This window comes from Dendropsophus ebraccatus, chromosome 1, assembly GCF_027789765.1.
Source record: "Dendropsophus ebraccatus isolate aDenEbr1 chromosome 1, aDenEbr1.pat, whole genome shotgun sequence".
NCBI classification, from domain to species: domain Eukaryota; kingdom Metazoa; phylum Chordata; class Amphibia; order Anura; family Hylidae; genus Dendropsophus; species Dendropsophus ebraccatus.
Genome location: NC_091454.1, coordinates 101,321,895 through 101,347,204, shown reverse-complemented (window position 1 = coordinate 101,347,204; position 25,310 = coordinate 101,321,895). Strand labels below are relative to the sequence as shown.

Sequence of the window (25,310 nt, the reverse complement as noted above, 5' to 3'; positions counted from 1 at the left end):
ACAGGGGAGAGGACTGATGAGTAGGGTCTGTATACAGGGGGAGAGGACTGGTGTGTGGGGTCTGTATACAGGGGAGAGGACTGGTGTGTGTGGGGTCTGTATACAGGGGGAGAGGACTGGTGTTTGGGGTCTGTATACAGGGGGAGAGGACTGGTGTGTGTGGGGGTCTGTATACAGGGGGAGAGGACTGGTGTGTGCAGGGTCTGTATACAGGGGGAGAGGACTGGTGTGTGGGGTCTGTATACAGGGGAGAGGACTGGTGTGTGTGGGGTCTGTATACAGGGGGAGAGGACTGGTGTGTGGGGTCTGTATACAGGGGAGAGGACTGGTGTGTGTGTGGTCTGTATACAGGGGGAGAGGACTGGTCTGTGTGGGGTCTGTATACAGGGGGAGAGGACTGGTCTGTGTGGGGTCTGTATACAGGGGGAGAGGACTTGTGTGTGTGTGGGGGGGGGATCTATATACAGGGGTAGAGGACTGGTGTGTGTGTGGGGTCTGTATACAGGGGGAGAGGACTGGTGTTTGGGGGGTCTGTATACAGGGGGAGAGGACTGGTGTGTGGGGGGTCTGTATACAGGGGAGAGGACTGGTGTGTGTGTGTGTGGGGTCTGTATACAGGGGAGAGGACTGGTGTGTGTGAGGGGGTCTGTATATAGGGGAGAGGACTGGTGTGTGTGTGAGGGGGTCTGTATATAGGGGAGAGGGCTGGTTTGTGTGTGTGTGTGTGGGGGGTCTGTATATAGGGGAGAGGGCTGGTGTGTGTGTGTGGGGGGGGTCTGTATATAGGGGAGAGGACTGGTGTGTGTGTCGACTCCCCACACACCAGACCTTTCCCCCTGTATACAGACCAAACACACATCAGTCCTCTCCCCTGTATACAGACCCTACTCACCAGTCCTCTCCCCCTGTATACAGACCCCACACACCAGTCCTCTCCCCCTGTATACAGTCCCTACACACCAGTCCTCTCCCCTGTATACAGATCCCACACACCAGTCCTCTCCCCCTGTATACAGAGCCCCCACACACCAGTACTCTCCCCCTGTATACAGACCCCCACACACACCAGTCCTCTCCCCCTGTATACAGACCCCCACACACACCAGTCCTCTCCCCCTGTATACAGACCCCACACACACCAGTCCTCTCCCCTGTATACAGACCCCACACACCAGTCCTCTCCCCCTGTATACAGACCCCACACACCAGTCCTCTCCCCCTGTATACAGACCCCACACACCAGTCCTCTCCCCTGTATACAGACCCCACACACCAGTCCTCCCCCATGTTACTGTGGACATTGCAGCTTCCTTCCCTCTCTTTCTGCAGGAGTGAATGGTGCAGCAGCTCACTGCTTCCTACTTCCTGCTTGTAAGTAGTGATGGGTAGTTCGTGAGTGATTAGTTCAAAATGAACTAATCTTCAGAGTGAACTATTTCATCTAGTTCACCATCCTGACAGATTAGTTCATTATGAACTAAACAGAAAGTGGGAGGAGCCAGTCCAGTGATCCCTCATCCAGCTCCAGGAAACAAGCTCCCTGCTCTCACACTTGCTCTATAGCTCCTGATGCTGTAAAATAAGGTAGTAAAACACTATACCGCACACATCACATACAAATATAATAGTAATAATATTAATAACATTGACATTGCACAGTAGACAGACACAGCCCATATGTGTGTATAAGAGAGAGAGAGAGAGTTTCTATGTGTGGTTCATGTCCCTCACCTGTCTTTGGGATTAGATCGGCCTCCTGGAGCCTAGAAGATCAGTCTTGCTAAAATATTTACCCCCGGCTCCTGTTCTGTACTGTCAGTACTCTACACTACCACAGGGGGCAGTGCTGGGCTCAGTCATATGCATCACATTGAACTAGACTGTCCTGATTCACTCTCAAACCATTTCGTTCAGCAGTTCATCTAGTTCATTTAGTTCACAGGTCACATGATGCCTCTGTCTATCAGCTCCTCATAGGATATGACTGGAGAATCAGCAGGCTGTTTTAGAGGAAGATTTTCTTTGCCCCCATAGCAACCAATCACAGCTCAGCTTTCTGATATTGCTCTGACAAGTGAGAGAACTGGAGAATGATGAAAGTTAAACATTTAAAAAAAAAAAGTAAGCTTTCCAGTACTTATCAGTTGCTGTATGCCCCACATGAAGTCATGTAATCTTCCCAGTCTGACACAGAGCTCCTTGCAACATGACATTCTGTGGGACATACTGCAGCTGATAAGTACTGGGAGGCTTGAATATTTAAAAAAGAAAAAAAAGGAAATTACTAACTTGAATAAATAACTTTTGAATTTATTTTCTCCAGAGTACCCCTTTAACAAAAGTTTGTTATATAATGATCAGATGTATTAACTATATCTGATCATTTTAACAGACTATAACTCATCCTAGGAGCCGGAGCTTCTGTGTAATGAACTAGAACTGTTCAATATCTTCTCAGCAGAATCCAGTGAAATACTGAACTAAATGAACTAATCTTTTGAACTAATCTTGTCAGTGAACTAGTTCATAGTGAACTAATCACCAAAACGAACTAGATTTCCCATCACTACTTGTAAGGTCAACACAACTCCTTCCCTTCTGGTCCAGGCCCCGCCCCTCCTGCTGAGATCACACTGACTCCTCACTCCTGACTAAGTCAGAGATCAGAGTCAGAGATCAGATATCACTTCATTTTCTTACCTGAATACTGCAAGCTAGGGGCTGCCTGGCAATTGAAGTGAAAGTGAAACTAAAACTGAATGGGGACTACTAACTACTGACATTTCACAGATCAGATATTACACATTATTTAATCAGAAGTCAGGTATAAGTAATCAGTAGTCAGAGTCAGTAGTCAGAGTCAGTTATCAGAGTCAGTAGTCAATAATCAGAGTCAGTAATCAGAGTGAGTAGTCAGAGTCAGTAATCAGAGTGAGTAGTCAGTAATCAGAGTCAGTAATCAGAGTAAGTAGTCAGTAATCAGAGTCAGTAATCAGAGTCAGTAGTCAGTAATCAGAGTGATTAGTCAGAAGTCAGAGTCAGTAATCAGAGTCATTAGTCAGAGTCAGTAATCAGAGTCAGTAATCAGAGTCAGTAATCAGAATCAGTAGTCAGAGTCAGTAGTCAGAGTCAGTAATCAGAGTGAGTAGTCAGAAGTCAGAGTCAGTAATCAGAGTCATTAGTCAGAGTCAGTAATCAGAGTCAGTAATCAGAATCAGTAGTCAGAGTCAGTAGTCAGAGTCAGTAATCAGAGTGAGTAGTCAGAAGTCAGAGTCAGTAATCAGAGTCAGTAGTCAGTAATCTGCGTCAGTAATCAGAGTGAGTAGTCAGAGTCAGTAATCAGTCAGTAATCAGAGTCAGTAATCAGTCAGTAATCAGAGTCAGTAGTCAGTAATCAGAGTCAGTAATCAGAGTCATTAGTCAGAGTCAGTAATCAGAGTCAGTAATCAGAATCAGTAGTCAGAGTCAGTAGTCAGAGTCAGTAATCAGAGTGAGTAGTCAGAGTCAGTAATCAGAGTCAGTAGTCAGTAATCAGAGTCAGTAATCAGAGTGAGTAGTCAGAGTCAGTCATCAGAGTCAGTCATCAGAGTCAGTAATCACAGTCAGTAGTCAGTAATCAGAGTCAGTAATCAGAGTCAGTAATCACAGTCAGTAATCAGAGTCAGTAGTCAGAGTGAGTAGTCAGAGTCAGTAGTCACTTTTGTGTCAAAATGATTCTTGACTTTGACTTCTGACTATGTCCTAATATGGACACTGTACTTTTGAACTTTCTACCTTTCAGCATGCAATCCAACCAGAACAGCTGTATCTCCTCTTCCACTCTCAGAACAGATCTGGCCTATCAAGTATAAAGTACTGTATCAAGGCAAAGCTGTATTATCTGCTACTTGTATCAAGTATCTTCACAGTAAACAAGATTATAGTTTTTCTAATGGGACTCTGTGGTTCTTCACCAAGCACCAACACAGCAATCATGCTTTACTTGGGTAATCTCCCCTTTCTGTGGGTGGCAGTGCCAATACTCCAGGTGGGTCACTACTCCACTCCGGACCACCGTGATAATTGCCCAAGGGACTCCCAAACAGCCCGGCAGGTCACAGATCACAGGGGACAAGGCGTAGCTAGCCCACCTAAACTAAAACCAGGTGTGCCAGAATTCCTGTGTGCCCAATCGGCACTAGCGTCACAACAAGCCATCAACAGGCAGGGCTGTAATTTGGCCAACCACTACACCAGTGGAGTCACACTGGTGTAGTGGTTGGCCACTACTAAACGGATTCCAAAAATGTAGTGTGAATCCAGCTATAAAAGAAATATTGAGATCTCCCCTCTTTTTAAGACCATTTCTGGCTACTTAGCGACCCCGCTCTGAACCGCTGCGGTACTGGGTGTGGCATGTAGCCTGGGATCACAGTCAAAGTTGACAGCTGCATCTGAATTCTTTTTGCAGCCAATTCCCTGGTGTCTAGTGTGGAGAAGCGATCCACACATCCTTTACTGGCTGGGGTCAGCGCCGTAATGGCTGATCCTAGCTCCGCACTCGATTGCTTCCGGCTGCCCCCACGGAGGCTTCTAGTATTTGTGCAAAAAAAAAAAAAGTGACAATATTAATGAAAAGCCCCCTCCCCTAATAAAAATTTGAATCGCCCCCCTTTTCCCATGTTATAAATAAAAATAAATAAACATGTTTGTTATCGCCGCGTGCGAAATCGCCCGAACTATTAATTTATCACATTCCTGATCTTGTACGGTAAACGACGTAAGCGTAAAAAAATCCCAAAGTGGAAAATTGCGCATTTTTGATCGCAAATCCAGAAAAATTGTTATGAAAAGCTATCAAAAAGTCGCATATGCGCAGTCAAGGTACCGATAGAAAGAACGCATCATGGCGCAAAAAATGACACCTCCCCACAGCCCCATAGACCAAAGGATAAAAGCGCTATAAGCCTGGTAATAGAGCAATTTTAAGGAACGTATATTTGTTAACAATGGTTTGAATTTTTTACAAGTCATCAGATAAAAGAAAAGTTATACATGTTACATATGTTACATATGTTACGACTTGAGGAACATATATAACAAGACAGTTTTACCCGAGGGCGAACGGCGTAAAAACAAAATGCGTTGTTTTTGTTTTCAATTTCACCACACATTTATTTTTTTTCTGGTTATGCATTGTACTTTATGAAAAAATTCAGCCTGTCATTGCAAGGTACAATTAATAAGGGCTCAGGTGGGGTTCTAGGTGAAAAAATGCAAATGCTATGGCCTTTTAAGCACAAGGAGGAAAAAAACGAAAGAGCAAAAAATTATCATTCAAATTCGCACGATAATCGTTACGTGTAAACTCAGCATTACTTAGTAGGTTGGCGTGCACACAAGGAATGCTGGCCTTAGTAGTTTTGGACCTCACAGGCAAACACCAATATGAAACAGGAAGTGAAGAGAACATGGATGGTAGGGAACAGCTACTCAGCAGCCACAAAAAAGATCATATAGCAGCGAAACATGGCAGGGATATTTAGATAAGCCTTAGACACACCAGCGTTTTTCCTTTTTTTATGCTTATAGTTGAACAACCCCTTTAAGTGGGGATGCTATGCAAGGTGAGGGGCAGGGTGTGGGCAGGAGTGCCTGGATGGGGCAGGGATATGGGGTGGAATAAACAGGACGGACATTCTGAGCATGTACCGAAAACACTACTGAGAAATGTAGTCTGAAAGCAGTGCACAGGAAGAGGAAAAGAGATGGAGCAGGAAGGAAAGACTGCATCAGAGGAGTGGGATTACTGTAAAACCACCTGAAGAGTGGTAAAATGGGTAAGAACCTTGCATTTTTTAAATCTAGCTTTCCAGAGTTTCCCTTTAACCCCCTGAAGGCCTCCAGCAAAAGCTTTAGTTCTGTCTGAATACAAGTTTGGGCTTGGATTTACTGAGTTTGGGCTTGGATTTAGGTGAACCAAATCGATAACCCCTAATAATGACCATGCCTCTTCCTTTGTCTGCCTTCTTAATAATGATATCATCTTTTTTCTTAATTTATCTAATGCTATTTTTTTATTAATACATTATCAAGAGCAATAACATGAAAACACACAGCACAACACAGGAAAAGAATCATTTTTAAACAGGGAATGCAAGTGTTTACTAAAGCACAGGTCAATAGAGGTCAAAGGTCCTCTTTAATTGACACAATTCAATTGATTTAATTATACGTTGCTTTGCTTGTAACTCAAAAAATATAGCCTGGCAATGGAAAAAAAATATGACTACTACAACTACTTCAAGAGAAAACACTTCAGCGTAAGCTGGATTTTAATAATTTATTGTGTGGCCTGAAAAAAGGCCTGGCACTAGTTTTATGGACGAAAATAAATAAAAAGGAATTAATTGCTTGCAGCCTTTTCTTCAACAAGATTATGAAAAAGGTTCAATGAATGTCCAAGCATAGAAATCAATCTCTGGGGACTCAATTCATCATCTGCAATTAATGAAGTGCAATTCAACAAAGAAATACACTCAATTGAAGAAATTTAGATAAAATGACTGCTTGAAGATCTTCTTTAGCTATAATTTTGTATTAAGTATAACTGTGACAATTATATCTGAGAAAAGGAGAATGTTCAAGCCATTAGGAAATATAATGCAGTATTTAAAAAAAAAAAAAAAATGTGTGATGATAATCTAATGTGTGTAGCCTCTTTACAACTGTTTTTTAAAGTAACTATTGTTTAGCCGTAGAACAAGAAAAATTTTGGTTAATCTCATAAGGACACAATGGATTTTGAGACAATTTTTATTTTTGCGTTTTCTTTTTTTCCTTCCTGCCTTCTAAGAGCCACAGCACTTTTATTTTTTTTTACCTACCTTTTTGGGGTGTAATTGTTTGTGTTACATTTTTATGCTATCATATCTGTGTAAATAGGATTTTTTTTATTATTTTGCGGGAAACAATATTGTTATATTTTATTTATTTAATGTTACACGTTTTATTTGAAATAAAGTAATAAAGTGATTTAAAATTTTATTGGGGGAATATTTTTGTAAAAACATTCTTATTTACTTTTTTACACTTTGTAAATCCCCCTAGGGAACTATTACATTCAATCAATAGATTTCTTACACTGATCAATGGTATGCCATTGTATAGCATTGAACAGTGATATCTAGAACTCTGGAATTAAGGGCGCATTAAAAATAATAATCTGCACTCGACAATCAGACTGCATGGAGGTAAGTAATTGACCTCTTAAAGTCAGGGAAAACTGGGGGGAAAGCTGAGCTCCTTTCACTTAAACGTTCTATTGTTAGCATCGGACTTACTGTGTGGCAGTTTCTCACTGGGGTTATAGCTACTCAATGCAGCCAACAGCTGTTGGGTATGGACTCCTGAGCCCTTTCCATACCATCTTAAAGGGAAACAATCACTAGAAAAGCATATATCAATAAGTTGGTATACAGCCCTCAGCACTGTTTCCAGCCATATGAGTAATCATTATGAGCGTTACTTTTATGGCCTGAAAACTAATTTTGTAAATGTCATATACATCAGAGCAGTCCTCAGCCTGCTAACTAGTCACACCTGGCAGAAACTATATTTTTAATGGCCTTGTAGATGGATGTCACAATAATATATTAAATTGTTTTTTTATATAAATTATTTTAAACTGTGTAATGTAATAAATAGAAAAGAGAACAAAACACTGATACAAATAGATCTTGGTATGTTGGAGGCAGACAACTAATAAATTAGTTTATTACACTGTTTTTACAGTTCTCACACTGTAAAATAATACCATAGTACCGCTGTACAATTGAGTAAAAATGTATGGTAGTTTTTTTAAATTTAAAAAATATTTGCCATTAAATGACGGCCATCCAATCAATTTCAACAGTGTGTGAGCATAGCCTTTTTGTGTTTTCAATAGCCTCCTGGTTTTAGTTGCAAAATACTGACTAAAAATACTGTGTGAACCTAGCCTGAGGGTAGTTTCACACACACCGTATCGCAGCGGATTTTCTGCAGCTAAAAATTGATGAAAACAGGCTTAAGGGTGCGTTCACACATACAGGATCCGCAACAGATCCGCAGCAAATAACTGAACACAACTTCAAATCTGCATCATCAAATCTGCTGCAGATATGCTGCGGATCTGTTGCAGATCCTGTACGTGTGAACGCACCATTAAGCTTGTTTTCATCCATTTTTAGCTGCACCAATGTTTCTACCTCCTTTGTACTCAGTATCCTCCTTACATCTGAGTGTTCTTTATACTTCCATTCAGTAATCTTTGTTTCATTTCTATTTTTTTTCAAAGATGTAAGAAAACCAAGAAGTATTATTATATCAGTATTATATAGTTTGACACTTGCTTTGTACTTCACAAATTTACATGCTATATTATTAATAAATAACTTGGTGATAAAATTCAGTATGCTATTCAAACATACAATAAGAAAATGAAAAACAGAAAAGAATGCATGTATAAAACACAAAACAAGTGAGCAACACTTTACTGTGAACTACAGGGACAGGTATAATACCTACAAATTATTTTCTGAAAAACAAGTTTCTATTGTGGAATGAAAGGGATGGATTCGTAGGATATAAAGGGGGCTTCTATCATTATCGCAACTCTCTGGGATTGGTCAAATTCCAGTGATCATTGATGTTCAGTGGAAAATGTAAAACAGCATGTGCAAAATATTTTATTGTATTTATCTTTGTAGTTCACATGTTGAGATTTACCAAAGGAAATTCTCACTGCTCAATTTTAGCTATTTTATTCTGTAGTTTAGAAAGAGAGGGGAAATTGCCTGAAAGGGAAGAGTGAGCTCTCAGTATGAACAGCATTATGTGCAATGGTTAGACAGAGCAGGGAGTCTATAATGAACATCTATGTGCATGTCATATAAGTGATATCAGAGCAGGGATGTTGTTTTTGGCAACTTCTCCTGTACAGACCAGTAACATTCAGCCATAGTATTATTTCCTGTGGTGGAAATAACGGTGGATATAACATACAGAGTTCCTGGACAATCACTTTGTTAAGACCCTAAAAGTGGAAAAGCTGCCGATGTAGACACACTGGGGGGGGGGGGGAGTGGTGTAACTGTACATCTGTCTTACCTAAAACTTTGTCACGGTGTCCCACACCAGATAGGAGAGAAGCGTGTCTCAGTAAATTTGGCTAATCAAAGGCTGCCATGCTGCAGTCTGGAATTTCGCCATGATTTACATGGTAAATCAGGCATGGAGAAGCCCATAGATTTAAAAAATAATGCTCTATTTACCCCTTCACGTCAGTAAACATTCCTACTGCACATACCCAGTGCAGTAGGACTGTACATATACGATCCTGATTGAAGGGGCTTTTGATGTGTTCAGGACCGCTGCAGTAAGAGTGGTCCCGCCCACATCAGTGTGTCCAAATCTGAGGATAATGAGAAGCAGCTGCGATCCCGCAGCTGCCTCTCATTAACCCCTTAAACACAGCGATCTATAGCGATTGCGGCATTTAAGGTACTCACTGACAGGACAGTGACCGATCGCTTGTACTGACGGGCCGGGGTAAGTCACTTACCTCCGTCCTTTCAGATCGGCCATCCATGCATTGAGTCTGCTCTCAGGCAGGCTCTATGCATAGATTGCCGATAACACTGATCTATGCTATGCTATGGCATAGCATAGATCAGTATCAAAAATACAAAAAGTGTCTCGTGTGAACTGAAATTCAAGTGCCTTGTATATATAACTGATCAGCCCCGGTGATGTGCACTCTCAGATATCAGGGCTGCCACTAGCCCGTTCACATGCAGTCATATCAGAAAAAAAGTACTGGAGTGCCGTATAATTACATACGATATTGTTTGTGTTGCCTTATGTTTCAAACAAAGAAGAAAGGTAGACTCACGTTTCAGTTGCTTGATACTGTTCGTTTATTTCAAACGTTTCCGCATGGTGGATCCATGCTGGTAGCTAGTGGGCTCTCAGGTGTGCATAGGACGGAGTGGGCGTTCCTACTGCCGTGACGCGACGTTTCGGGGCGGACCCCTTACTCATGCATGAGTAAGGGGTCCGCCCCGAAACGTCGCGTCACGGCAGTAGGAACGCCCACTCCGTCCTATGCACACCTGAGAGCCCACTAGCTACCAGCATGGATCCACCATGCGGAAACGTTTGAAATAAACGAACAGTATCAAGCAACTGAAACGTGAGTCTACCTTTCTTCTTTGTTTGAAACATAAGGCAACACAAACAATATCGTATGTAATTATACGGCACTCCAGTACTTTTTTTCTGATATGATAGCATAGATCAGTACATTCAATCTAATGATTACATATTTTACTGTAAAATAAAAGTGTAAAAAAAAGTGTAAGAAAAAAGTTTTGAAAGTATTAAAGGAGAAGTCCGGCCAAAATTAATTTTTGATATGTTGTTACTTATGAAAAGTTATACAAATTTCTAATGTACATTAATTATGGGAAATGCACATATAGAGCTATTTCCCTTAATTTAGTAGATCAGGAAGTGTTAGAAATATCTCTAAAGAAGTGACGTCACGACCCAGGGTGTAATTCCTATGGAGTGTCCAGCAGGGGGCGCTTTCTATATAGAAGTCTATGGGACTTTATTGTTTCTATGGGTTTCTATGTAATGTAATGTAATGTAGTGTACAGTGCTTTATTGAATGAATACATCTATGGAATACTTTGGGGAGCAAGTGTCCTTGCTCCCCAAAGTATTGCATAAATGTATTCATTCAATACATTCAATACACAGTAAGCCCGCCGATCCGCCGCATTTCCGCCGAATTTCCGCCGCATTCCCGCCGATCCGCCACACGCTGATCCGCCGCATTCCCGCCGATCCGGACCATATACATTGAACTACAGCTCCCATCATCTGCTTATAGTATGAACAGGTGATGGGAGCTGTAGCTGGGTAATGGATATGACATGCCGCCGGGCGCAGGGGGGAGCCGCTCAGTACACAGGAGCGCTCCCCCCTCCTCCTCCTCCTTCCGTGATAACTTCCGCCTATACCAATGCTGAGTCCCTGCCTGGCCGCCGCTCTCCGCTCTCCCCCCCATACATACCGGCTCCCGATGCATCCTGGTGTCCGCGCTGATGCCGGGAGCCGGTATATGTGAGCGGAGAGCGGCGGCCAGGCAGGGAGTCAGCATTGGTATAGGCGGAAGTTATCACGGAAGGAGGAGGAGGAGGGGGGAGCGCTCCTGTGTACTGAGCGGCTCCCCCCTGCGCCCGGCGGCATGTGATATCCCTTACCCAACTACAGCTCCCATCACCTGTTCATACTAGAAGCAGATGATGGGAGCTGTAGTTCAATGTATATGGTCCGGATCGGCGGGAATGTGGCGGATCGGCGGGCTTACTGTGTATTGAATGTATTGAATGAATACATTTATGCAATACTTTGGGGAGCAAGGACACTTGCTCCCCAAAGTATTCCATAGATGTATTCATTCAATAAAGCACTGTACACTACATTACATTACATTACATTACATAGAAACCCATAGAAGCAATAAAGTCCCATAGACTTCTATATAGAGAGCGCCCCCTGCTGGACTCTCCATAGGAATTACACCCTGGGTCGTGACGTCACTTCTTCAGAGATATTTCTAACACTTCCTGATCTACTAAATTAAGGGAAATAGCAGTATATGTACATTTCCCATAATTAATGTACATTAGAAATTTGTATAACTTTTCATAAGTAACAACATATCAAAAATTAATTTTGGCCGGACTTCTCCTTTAAAAACCCCTTATAAACCCCTCTCCCAATAAAGGTTTAAAATACCCCCTTGCCCATTAAAAAAAAAAAAAAAAAAATTAAGAATAAAAAAAACATATTTTATATGGTAGCGTGTGGAATTGTCCGATGTATTAAAATATATCATTACTGTTCCCATACGGTGAGCGGCACAAAAATTGCTGACTTTTTAAAAATTATATATCAGAAAAAAAATAATAAAAAGCTATCTAAATTCTTCTGTTACACCAATATGATATTAATAAAAACTAGAGATCACGGCGCAAAAAATGACACCCCAACCAGCCCTGTGGGTGGAAAAGTAAAAGCGCTATGGCTCTTAGAAGGCGGAGAGGAACATTGCATTAATTTGATCCGGACATCTGTGCATCAATGGGCTCTGTCAGGAAGAGGTTAAAATAGGCACAATTAAAACATACCTCCAGTGCTGCAATGTCATACGCTGTGCAACTGTACAATGCCCAGTGAGTGCTATTAATTAGAATAGGGTTCAAACATGAAACTCGCTGGTCATCTCACAGTTGCTTTAGCAAACTGACTCCTTGGCGTGAGCTGTGTTACTAGAAGTATGCTTTAAAAGCAATACTTTTTCAAAATTAAGAATTCACTTTATAGTCTTAGTTAAAGGCAAAACCACTTTTCATTTCAACAAGCAGTGTTATAAAAGTTAGTATGTTTCTAAAAGTTGCCACATACAGTTATTTCCCAAAAATGCTTGTGAAATGTGGTTAAAAGTATTGACACAGTATATATTGTAAAAGCAAAGAAAAGCTGAGGAAAATTATTGCTTTTAAATCTGTTGATTCTGAGTTCTGTTAGCTAGTAAAAGCAGGAATGAACAATTTCCAATACTTTACTTTCCTATGTTAAATAGTCCGATTAAAAAGTTAGATATTACTCAAAATGTTGCAGTTTAATGTTTCTTGTATTCTTTACACAACTTTGTAGTTAAATTAAATCATGTTAAATTGTATGATAAATGTACAGATTTTTTATTTATTTATTTTAAGCTGATAGACACAGAGTATAGTAATGAAACCCCATATTTGTTCTTTGGGTTTGAGCCATGTGGCATAGCTATGATGGTAACTTTTTATAGATATACAGAGGTGCCTTGGATTAAGAGCAGAATTTGTTCTGGGACTGCACTTGTAATCCAAATCCACTCTTAAACCAAAGCAAATTTTCCCATAAGAAATCATGGAAATGCAGGCAATTGGTTCCACACCCCAAAAATAATGATTTCTTATTCTGAAAAATATGTAAAATAGATGAAACAAACATTCAGAAACAGTAGAATATGTCATATTATAAGTTACTGTACAGTAATGGAGAGGATGGGAAACACAAGGGCTGGCAGAGACTGCAGGGAGCATGAATGAATGAGCGGGGAATATGTGGGCACAGTATAGCAGCACTCTCTGTCCGGGGAGAAAGGGGTTACAGCTATGAAGAGTCCTGTCCCCTGATGCAAGCCCCAGCCTGAAGTGGATCTGCTATGATTTGGAAGGGGGGGGGAGACTTAGAGATGAGCGAATCTGCCGGATTTCTGGTTCGTACGAACCAGAAATCCGGCAGGTTCGCTCATCTCTAGGGGAGACTCCCTGGGTCAGAGTACAGTGCTGTAGACCCTGCTATGCAGGCCATGTCCCTCCCCCACTCGCCGTCCCACCCAGTACAGGGAGCTCTTAAACCAAAGCAATGTACTTACACCAAATCACAATTTTGAAAAACTGTGAGCTCTTAAACCAAAACGCTCTTAAACCAAGTTACTCTTAAACCAAGGTACCACTGTAAATGTTTCTTGCAATAATTATCAATGTTGCATAGCAAAAACGTAGTAAAAGAAGGAATGAACTAGGGTAGGAACAATCCTTTCAGGAGGGAAGTGAATATGGAAAACTGGGGCACAATACTTTGTTCTGTTGTAAGTTATAACTGCACAATCATACAATTAACCCCTTTGTGTCACATTCTGTTTTCGTTTTTGCACTTCCCGTGTTTAAAAAACCATAGATAGCGTTTTCATTTTTTCACAAACGAAAAAAATAAAAAAAATTAGCTCTAATTTTCCGCTACACCGATTGTACTTTGTAATGACAGGCTTATTTTTTCCTTACATATTTCCTTAAATTATTTAGGAGTTGAAATTAAATATAAAAGCTATTTTTGACATTTCAGGTGGGTTTCGTGTTTACATCATGTGGTGAAAATGGCATGTTATCTATGTTCCAATGATAACAATGATAGGCTATGTTGACACACAGTATTTTTGCTCAGTATTTTGGTCAGTATTTTTCAACCAGAACCAGGAGTGGATTGAAAACACAGAAAGGCTATGTTCACACACTGTTGAAATGACTGGATGGCCACCATTTAATGGCAAATTATTACCGCTATTTCAAAATGGCGGCTGTTTGCCATTAAATGGCGTCCATCCACTCAATTTAAACAGTGTGTGAACATAGCCTTTCTGTGTATTTAATCCACTACTGGTTTTGGTTGCAAAATACTGACCAAAATACTGTGTGGGAACATAGCCATTTTATATAACTTTTTTTTTTTTATAAAATCTTAAAAAAAAAGTATTTAAAATTATTTTATTCTTAAACTCATAACACTTTTATTTTTTGCCTGTATGAGATACAGTACACTACCGTTCAAAAGTTTGGGGTCACCCAAACAATTTTGTGTTTTCCATGAAAAGTCACACTTCTTCACCACCATACATTGTGAAATGAATAGAAAATAGAGTCAAGACAGTGACAAGGTTAGAAATAATGATTTGTATTTGAAATAATATTGTTTTTACATCAAACTTTGCTTTCGTGAAAGAATCCACCTTTTGCAGCAATTACAGCATTGCACACCTTTGGCATTCTAGCTATTAATCTGTTGAGGTAAGCTGGAGAAATTGCACTCCACACTTCTAGAAGCTCCCACAAGTTGGATTGGTTGGATGGGCACTTCTGGCGTACCATACGGTCAAGCTGCTCCCACAACAGCTCAATGGGGTTCAGATCTGGTGACTGCGCTGGCCACTCCATTACCAATAGAATACCAGCTGCCTGCTTCTGCTGTAAATAGTTCTTGCACAATTTGGAGGTGTGTTTAGGGTCATTGTCCTGTTGTAGGATGAAATTGGCTCCAATCAAGCGCTGTCCGCTGGGTATGGCATGGCGTTGCAAAATTGAGTGATAGCTTTCCTTATTCAGAATCCCTTTTACCCTGTACAAATCTCCCACCTTACCAACACCAAAGCAACCCAGACCATCACATTACCTCCACAATGCTTAACAGATGGCGTCAGGCATTCTTCCAGCATCTTTTCATTTGTTCTGAGGCTCACAAACGTTCTTCTTTGTGATCCAAACACCTCAAACTTGGATTCATCCGTCCACAACACTTTTTTCCAGTCTTCCTCTGTCCAATGTCTGTGTTCTTTTGCCCATCTTAACCTTTTTCTTTTATTGGCCAGTCTCCGATATGGCTTTTTCTTTGCCACTCTGCCCTGAAGCCCAAAATCCCGCAGCCGCCTCTTCACTGTAGATGTTGAAACTGGTGTTTTGCAGGTACTAATTAATAAAGATGCCAGTTGGGGAACTGTGAGGCGTCTGTTTCTCAAACTAGAGACTCTAATGTGCTTATCTTCTTGCTTAGTTGTGCAACGTGGCCTCCCACTTCTTTTTCTACTCTGGTTAGAGCCTGTTTGTGCTGTCCTCTGAAGGGAGTAGTACACACCGTTGTAGGAAATCTTCAATTTCTTAGCAATTTCTCGCATGGAATAGCCATCATTTCTAAGAATAGACTGTCGAGTTTCAGATGAAAGTTTTCTTTTTCTGCCCATTTTGAGCATTTAATTGACCCCACAAATGTGATGCTCCAGAAACACAATCTGCTCAAAGGAAGATCAGTTTTGTAGCTTCTGTAACGAGCTAGACTGTTTTCAGATGTGTGAACATGATTGCGTAAGGGTTTTCTAATCATCAATTAGCCTTCTGAGCCAATGAGCAAACACATTGTACCTTTAGAACACTGGAGTGATAGTTTCTGGAAATGGACCTCTATACACCTATGTAGATATTGCACCAAAAAAGACACATTTGCAGCTAGAATAGTCATTTACCACATTAGCAATGTATAGACTGTATTTCTTTAAAGTTAGGACTAGTTTAAAGTTATCTTCATTGAAAAGTGCAGCGCTTTTCCTTCAAAAATAAGGACATTTCAATTTGACCCTAAACTTTTGAACGGTAGTGTATATTTTTTTGTTCTGTAGACAAAGAAGATCCTCTGCGGGCACCACCAATATATTGTTAACTGAGTGCTAGCCACTAAACTCCAACACACATGCAACGCAACAAAGAACAGAGTGTAGATAAAACAGGCTGCACCTCAAAATATAATGTACAAAATAACAATAAGTTTGTTTATACACAACCAACTAGTACAAACATTTAAAACCACTAAAAACCACATGTAAATCAAGCACCGAGCCAGGTGCGGCTTCATGTGCGACTGTGCACCTCCCCAGGAAAAAGGATGGAATAACCAAGAGCTGTCTATTGAGAAAAAATAATATTAAATTCACATATCATAATATATACCAAAGATGGAACAAATACAATAGAGTAAAGACTAAGCTGATACAAATGGATATATGCTGAACAAAATGCAGGTAATGTATGGTAGCCACTGCAACAAAACAAATAATAAGAAACAATCAGTATAATGTACGTAGTCACATAACAGAGAACAGCTCAAGTGGGGGTGCAGGGAACAAGAATCCCCACGCGTTCTGTCCTAAGACTTCATCAGGGGTTTCCTGGGGGTGGGGGGGGTGCACGGTTGCACGATGAGCCGCACCTGGCTCAGTGCTTGATTTACATGTGGCTTTTAGTGGTTTTAAATGTTTGTACTAGTTGGTTGTGTATAAACAAACTTATTGTTATTTTGTACATTATATTTTGAGGTGCAGCCTGTTTTATCTACACTTTGTTCTTTGTTGTGTTGCATATTTTTTTGTTCCATGATCTGTACTTTCTATCGGTATGATGCTTGCATATATGCAACTTTTTGATCACTTTTTATTATTTTCTGAAATGTGATGTGACCCAAAAATCAGCAAATTTGCATTTGGACATAGGCTGTGCCTGTTCAGTCGGTGGAAGTTAGTAATAGCCGAGCACTTGTCGCTACTGTTGGGACCCGAGCTGAGCTTGGATCGTGGTAGTTAACCCTATAGATGCTGTGATCAAAGCAATAATAAATGAAGAAAAAGAAAAATGTAAAAAAAGAAAAAAGTACACATATTTAGTATCTCACGAGAATAACAATGCTGGCAATAAATTTATCAAAATATTCAAAATGATAAAAAATTCAGTAATTTTTATATAAAATTTTATGGATTTTGGACACAATTTTGCATCACTATAACTACGTAAAGTGAGGCAGTTCAGGGCTCTGATCTGGGGGTTAAACTTTTTTGTTAATTTTTTTTTAACACATTTTTGTAGCCCCCCTAGGGGACTACTATAAACGATACTATGATTGGTTATAAAGATGAATGCAGTACATATGCACTTCATTGATGCATTGAATCTGCACTTGATTGTTAGAGGCTGTCAAAAGCAGTATAGTTGGTGTTCAGATGAGCAGGGTTTACTTTGTGTTTTGCCTGAATATAAAGGCTGTATTTCTTTTGTTTTCCGGCATTAAAAAAAAAAGGATACATTTAAGTTGCTGTCAGGAATGTGACTTTGCGCTCCTCGGTCCGTGCTGGGCGACCGAGGAAGCGCTGAGCCTCTGGTTGTTTTTTGTTTGCAGTTCTGTCTGAATGCTGTCTTAGTTTCCCAGCCACACCCGCATTGCCTGTTACACTCTGGCAGTGCAGGGGTTACTCCTTATAGGCCTGTCCAGCTGAGCTAGGTGCTGGGATCAGGGCTGATCCAATCAAGTGCTGAACCCAGTCCCTGATTCCAGATAAAAAAGCAGCAGGCTCTTCATTTCCCTGCTGGCTTTTGAGTGTTACTCAGCTAAGCGCTTCAGCTCTCCTGGTTCTGTTACTTCTGTTTCCTGACCTATTGCTTGATCTTCCAACCTGCTTTGTCTGCTGCCTGCCCTGACCTCCTTGCCTGTCTCTGACTCTTCTTCTGCCTTATGTTTTTGTACCTCGCTGACCGCCGTTGCTGTCCCGGACCGTAGACTTTGCATTATTGTGTTTGTTTCGTCTGTCTTGTTTTGTGTATCACCTGGTGTAGGACAGGGACTGACACCGTGGTTGTCCACTGCCAATTAGGGCAGTTAAGGCAAGTAGGTAGGGTCAGAAGGTGGTTTCTAGTGGTTAGGGCTCACTGTCTCGTTCTGTTCCCTACCTACGTCCGGCGCAATTTGTGACACGGTCTTTGACTTCCAATTCTGCTTTTTGCCTTGCTCTACAGAACTAATCTCCCAGGTAGAGATCACCAAATATGGTAAAGTCAATATAGAAAGACAGGCTTTAAATAAATAGGTTTTAAATATCCAAGTTTATAAAAGCATTAATATCTGAATACCCAATACATATGTCAGGATGGTATCTTTGCGGAGTGTCATGCGTCCCTCTGCTCATGCTGTGCGGCCGAGAAGGTGCTGATTTTCTTGCATTCTGTTTCTGTGTTTTGTTTTGTAGTGTGTGAACACTGGTTATTTGCTCACCTTGAGAGACACACCCGACTTTACCTGCTGAGTTCTGTCTGGCCATGTCAGGGTTAATCTGTGTTTTGGTTCTGCTGTGACTGACAGGTCTTCCTGCCAGTGGATCTGTTTTGTTCTCAGCTGTCTGTGCTTGGAGTTCAGGGGGATGGTCCAATTATGTTCTGGATCAGAACCCTGGCCTCCTATATAACTACCTCAGTCTGGGATATCTTTGCCGGATATTGAGCTTTTCTCTGCCTGGTTCTGTGTTTGCTATTCTTGCTCTGTTTATTCTGACTCTGCTTTGTATTTCTGACCTTTCCTGCTTGCTGCCTGCCCCTGACCATACTGCCTGTTTTTTGACCTTGCCTTTGGATTGTGATTTTGTACTTTTGCTGCCCGATTGTTGTGACCCGGACTGTCGACCATTCTTTATTGTGTTTTGTCTGTCTGTCTTGTCCTTGTGTCCCACCTAGCCAGTGCAGGGACTGACGCCCAGTTGCTCGCCGCCATCTTAGGGCGGATTGTGGCAAATAGGTAGAGGACAGTGGGCGGGGCTGAGCTTAGGGCTCACTGTGTTGTCTTGTCCTGCTGTCCGGTTCCTGACAACATATAAACACAAATTCAGTATGCATTATACTGTATAGGCAGCACAATGATTAATTGTATAGAAAATATACATGTATTGGCTATGTTCACACAATGTCAAAAATATTGAAAAGGCGGCCGATTTTTACATTTAAAAGTGTCTGTTTTTGCTGAGATTTAACTGACTGCAATGACAATGCGTTGAAGTCAATGGAAAGACAGATGTCCAATGCACATGGCATATTGAATAATGGACGTTTTTGCAGCGGACGTCAAAATAATGAACATGATCATTATTTTCGGACGTCTTTTGCAAACAGTGGACGTTTTTATTTGTATAGGCAGTTCGGCTCACTGCACCTGCATGCAATATCTCCTCACCAGGTGCACGGAGGTGTGGGCTTCACCAATCCAGAACAGCAAAAAGGAAGATTCCAGCACCCAGAAAGTCAATATTGAATTCTTTATTGTTACATCTGAATAAAACAATAAAACCTGAAGATAGCTTGACAGTATCTGACGCGTTTCGATCTATACAGATCTTAATCGTAGCTTAGCGTCAGCTACTGTCAAGCTATCTTCAGGTTTTATTCGAGATGTTACAATAAAGATTTCATTATGGACTTTTCGGGTGCTGGAATCTTCTTTTTTGCTGTTTTTTATTTGAAGTTCACACATTTGTAGTTTTTCTTTTGTCACCGTTCTTTCTCGGTTTTCACTATTAAACCCTTCATAATGGGCAAGGGGGTCTTTTAAACTTTTATTGGGGGGGAGGTTATAAGGGTTTTTTTAATACTTGTATAGATCTTTTTTATTACACTTTTTTTTTTTTTTTTACAATTTTATCACTGTAAAATATGCAATCATTAGATTGCATATACTGATCTATGCTATGCCATAGCATAGATCAGTGTTATCGGCGATCTATGTATAGAGCCTGCCTGAGAGCAGACTCTATACATGGATCGCCAAAACGACAGGACGGAGGTAAGGAGCTTATCCCCGCCTGTCGGCACATGCGATCGTAGAGCTGAGCGAAACGGTTCGGCCGGTATGGACTCAGATTTTTGGAAATCCGCTCCGATTTTTTTTTTCTTGCTTTCTAGAAAGCAGGAAGTTTTCCGGGCGGGAAAAGCGCTTTCCCATGATGCCCGGAACACATCCAATCAGTAGGGATCTTGCACTAGCCCACCCCCTGTGTGACGTCGGTATTGCTTTAAGAGAAGCGGTCACATGACCGCACCACGCAGTCGGCACAGAGAGAGGAAGGAGGTTGTTACTGGCTGCAGTGCACACAGCTCATGATTATCAAAATGCTGTTGCTGGTGCTGCTGCTGTTGTGTACTACAGACTACTGAGAAGATATTGTAGGAAAGGAAAGGAAAGATTAGGAAAGGGGAGAGGAGAAACATATAGTGATTGAGAGATAAATATAAAGAGGGCGAAAGATAGATAGATTAGGCATAGGACAGCAAAGGGTGCACGGAACAAAAACGTGCTCTACAGATATACAAGTCCTATACTTCTGATAGTGTGTATATCACATCCGTCCTATCCTGAGAGACAAAAATACCTGATGCAGGTGTATAGCATATAAGTCTTTAAAAAAGTGCTATACATATAGACCATTTCGATACTTGGGCCCTTCTGATAGTGTGACTACTGGTGTGCCTGCCCTTGCCTCCATGTTGACTACTGCTGCTCCTGTACTGGTCTCTGTGTTGGCTACTGCTGCTCCTGCCTGTCCTCCATGTTGGCTACTGCTGCTCCTGCATAGCCTACATGTTGACTACTGTTGCTGATGCCTGTCCTCCATGTTGACTACTGCTGCTCTGGTACTGGCCTCAAATGACTATTGCTGGACCTCCACTGGCCTCCAATGACTACTGCTGCTCCTTCACTGCATTTGTGACCTTTTTCCTGCATAGACCCAGTAATGGTGAATTTCCTGCAGAGACCCTGTAATGGTGAATATTGAAGTCTAAAAAAAAATTGACTTTGAGATATCGAAAAGTTAATGATGTTACTGACATGTAGAGCCCTAAATTCAACCAAATACACTATCCCCATATAATATAGATGCTTTAAACTATGAAATCCGAAGAAATCCGAAATTCGGGCGAACCCAACTTTCCGAAAAAATCCGCAAGTCCGGTCGGAGCGAACTTTTGAAATGTTCGCTCATCTCTAGTGATCAGGGCCCCTGATCTTGGTTACTATTTGCAAACGGTGTAAACTACCCCACCACGTTAAGGTGGCCTCATATCGGGGCAGTCCTACACTGTACTATGGCCTTTCCATGGCATGAAATATGCATATGCTCTGGGCATGCAAGATCCATCTTATACGAAAGTAATTACACCACCTGGGTGGGATAGGTGGAGTGCACGACCAAGTAAAGGTAGCCACTCCCCCCATCTGGAACACAGAAATTTTTTTTCTCCTAGAACACCATTTACACTAGGCAGGAGCACGTTTCTATGGCTGAAATGGCAAACACACAAAAACACAGAAAAAGGCAACAGCTCACGCAATGGCAAGATGCAGACCCATCATTGAAGTTTACACCATTTGCAAATGGTAACCAAAAGCCTCATTATTTTGTGGGAATTTTTTTTTTGAAGTTGGGGGGTACTGCTTTTAACTATTTTCATGTCTATCGTGGGTCTGCATCTTGCCATTGCGGTGAGCTGTTGCATTTTTTCTGTGTCTTTGTGTGTTTGCCATTTCAGCCATAGCAACATGCTCCTGCCTAGTGTGAATGCTGTTCTAGGAGAGCTGACCAAATTTGTCTTTTTTTTTCTGTGTTCCAGATGGGGGGAGTGGCTGCTTTACTTGGTCGTGCACTCCACCTATCCCACCCAGGTGTAATTACTTTTGCCAGTATAAGATAGATCTTATATGCCCAGAGCATAGGCATATTTCATGCCATGGAGAGGCCATAGTACAGTGTAGGACTGCCCCGGTATGAGGCCACCTTAACGTGGTGGGGTAGTTTACAGCATTTGCAAATGGTAACCAAGAGCCTCATTATTTTTGTGGAATTTTTTTTTGCAGTTGGGAGGGGCTGCTTTTAACTATTTTCATGCCTATCATTGGTCTGCATCTTGCCATTGCGGTGAGCTGTTGCATTTTTCTCTGTTTTTGTGTGTTTGCCATTTCAGCCATAGCAACGTGCTCCTGCATAGTGTGAATGGTGTTCTAGGAGAGCTGACCAAATTTGTCTTTTTTCTCTGTGCTCCTTCCTACTGGGTTCATTTCTGGCTTTGGCTCAAAAATCTGTGGGGGCAGCCCCCCCCCCTTGAAAGAAAACAAAAACAAAAAAAAAACACCTTATAGGTGTCAGTTCTGTTCTCCATTTTTACACAATTGGAAGAGAAATAAGGATCTAATTTTCTTACAGACAATTTAAAATGAATTATATTTTCAGGCTGTTAAAAACAATTATCAAGGCGGCCATCAAACAGCCAAAAACTAACCAGCCTAACAGTTGATCTTAATGGAACTGAAAAAAAAATGTAATTTACTAACTTAATTTTAATTGTTTTCACAGGTTTCACTTGGACTTCTTCATGCTCATGCAACTCATATTCTGTGGCCTCCTAGCCGCTGGCAAAAACTTACTCCGCTAATGCCTCAGGAGCGCAAGCCAATACTGATTGACAAAGAATGATCTCAATTATATATTATTTTATATATATTTTTTACATATTGCTAAAATTGACTTGGCACATTAATTCAGTCTATACTTCATGTCAATGTTATTTTTGGATATTATTATACTACACCCTTGAGAGGCTTCTGAATTATATAATTTTATCCTGATTCAATAAAATACCACAAATCTTTAAAGTGTATTATTTTGGTGATTCAAGATGTCCATTTTTTCTGTAAATGTCATAAAATTCCTGTTCCAAAAATAAATAAATAAAAAAATTTGTTTCATTGAATAAAAAAGGTTGTCCCTAAAATACTACAGACATGGCAAATGAGACAGCTCCCAAATATAAAACCAATTATTGAAATAACTAAATTTTTTTTTTTTACTCAGAAAAGTGCATTTAGAAAGAGAGAATTTCCTTTCATTATTATTTTGTTGGGTATATAAAAAATTGTCCAATATAAAAAAAAAAAACAGCTCACCCTTGCTAGTGATGCTTGTTGTATAACCCTCGGTGAAGCACGGATGTAAGCGGGCCGAATCCCATCCACTGAACAATCCAAATGAAGTGAAAAAGAAATCCGGAAAAAACTATACATTTCAGAGCATCAGCTTATTAATCATGTGATTAACAAGCTAATGCTCTGAAACACATTGGGGGAGATTTATCAAAGGGTGTAAAATTTAGACTGGTGCAAACTGCCCACAGCAACCAATCACAGCTCAGCTTTCAGCTCTGTTAAAAGGAAAGAGGAGCTGTGATTGGTTGCTGTGGGCAGCTTGCACCAGTCTAAGTTTTACATCCTTTTATAAATCTCCCCCATTGTTTTTTCCGTGGATATCCATGTGTTTTTAAACATGTTTTTCTATTTTTGGAGTAAACTCTTACTTAATGCATCTGTTGGAGCCAGATTTCTTTTTCACATTCATTTGGACTATATAAAAGTTGGTCTTCACAAACCTAAAATATGGATAATAATAGCATACACACATTTAAACAAAAATCATCTGCATGTACACAGCAATGACACCACCAAGATTAGTATATATGTTGTTCAGTGTATCTTGCAGCAGTAGTGTAGGAAGTGTGTGTGCTATATCCCTTTTTGCTGCACACAACCTATGAATTATGCATTGTAAACCAATTTGTTTAATATATGTCTGCACAAATGACTGACACATGATATAATATATATATATATATATATATATATATATATATATATAATATTTTCCAGTGTATTAGATGACTTTTGAACCCTGGAAAATCTGCTGAAAAATCGTTGGCCATCTTATATGCTGATATCGGTCACCGCATACAGTGGTAGGAGCTAAAAAAAAAGGGCCCGATCCCCGCTGTATGTGATGATCGCTATTAGCGCCCATGCCTGCCCCGCAACCCCCTCCTCCCACAGGAAACAAAAAATATAAGCCATGAGCTCACCTGTCACCTGATCCCAGCAGCTCCTCTAACGGCAGCCACGCGTCTCTTTTCTCACCTTCCTGACACTGGCAGCATGTTACGGAGACACTGGCTGCGCCAGATGTCCCTGCAGCTTGTCATTCACCTGAAGCTCTCCCAGCAGCTGAGTGTCTCTTCTGTCATCTTCCTGGTGCAAGCAGCATAGTACAGAGAATGCACAAGCCTGGAGGACAGAAATGACTGCACCTATGGTTAATACGAAAGCTTGTTCAGCTACATTAAAAACCAACATCAGAAGTTACTGTATAATTTAATCAAACCATATTGCCTCATGTACCACGCACAGGTCTCTGATACACATGAATCCCTAAACTAAACAACACTGTGCTGGTCAGCGAATGCCAGCCCCGCAAAGCAAGTGCAAGTAGGGAAAAGGGGGCCATAGAATAGCCTGGCAACCCCACTGTCACAGGACCAAACTCTAAGCCCCCCACCCAACCCCACATACACCACAAGTGTGAACAAGGTGTTACTACTCACCATTGCACCAGCAGATAGAATGGGAGAAAGGGGAGGTACTTACCATAGGTACACAGGTGCTTCCTGCTAATTTGGATCACATGGGTCTTACAAGGGAGGAGTGCTAGCCACAAAGAAAAAAGCAACAGGAATACATAAAATGCACAAGCTTGTAGAAACAGGAATAGCTGCATATCGCACCCATGGTTTATATGAAAGCTTGTTCAGCTACATTAAAGACCAACATCAGAAGTTACAATATAATTTGATCAAACCTTATTGCCTCATATACCACATGCAGGTCTTCTGATACACATGAGTCCCTACACTATATACTACATAGTACAGAGACACTGCCTATGCTGGAAATCCCTGCAGCCTCTGTCATTCACCCAGGGCCGTATTAGTAGCTGCTGCTGCCCTAGGCACTAAACCTGAAGGCGCCCCATCTTGACATACCAGTTAGCATCATAAAGAAATGGGAGCGTGGTTTTGGCCACATGCATTTATCTACATGTAGAAATATTATCTGAATCACGTTTTTCATTGTTTTTAACTGCTAAATACCAATACCACCATACCCCAAACCCCCACCCCCTTTTGAAAAGACACCAGATTTACTGGCAAGTCTGAACAGGAGGT

The 25,310-nt window shown here is 41.0% G+C and overlaps 1 protein-coding gene across 2 annotated transcripts in view; it reads left to right on the top strand.

Annotated features, from left to right (window-relative positions):
• The window catches only part of IMMP2L (inner mitochondrial membrane peptidase subunit 2), an 816,543-nt gene extending 793,625 nt beyond the window's left edge, over positions 1–22,918 (top strand). Inside the window, exon 6 of one of the 2 annotated variants that reach the window (XM_069976139.1) lies at positions 22,619–22,918. In XM_069976139.1, coding sequence (XP_069832240.1) covers positions 22,619–22,738 — 120 coding nt within the window. In that variant the 3' untranslated portion in view covers positions 22,739–22,918. The remainder of the gene's footprint in view (positions 1–22,618) is intronic. The other variant, XM_069976146.1, reaches the window with a different exon arrangement.
• Positions 22,919–25,310: the final 2,392 nt, after the last annotated feature.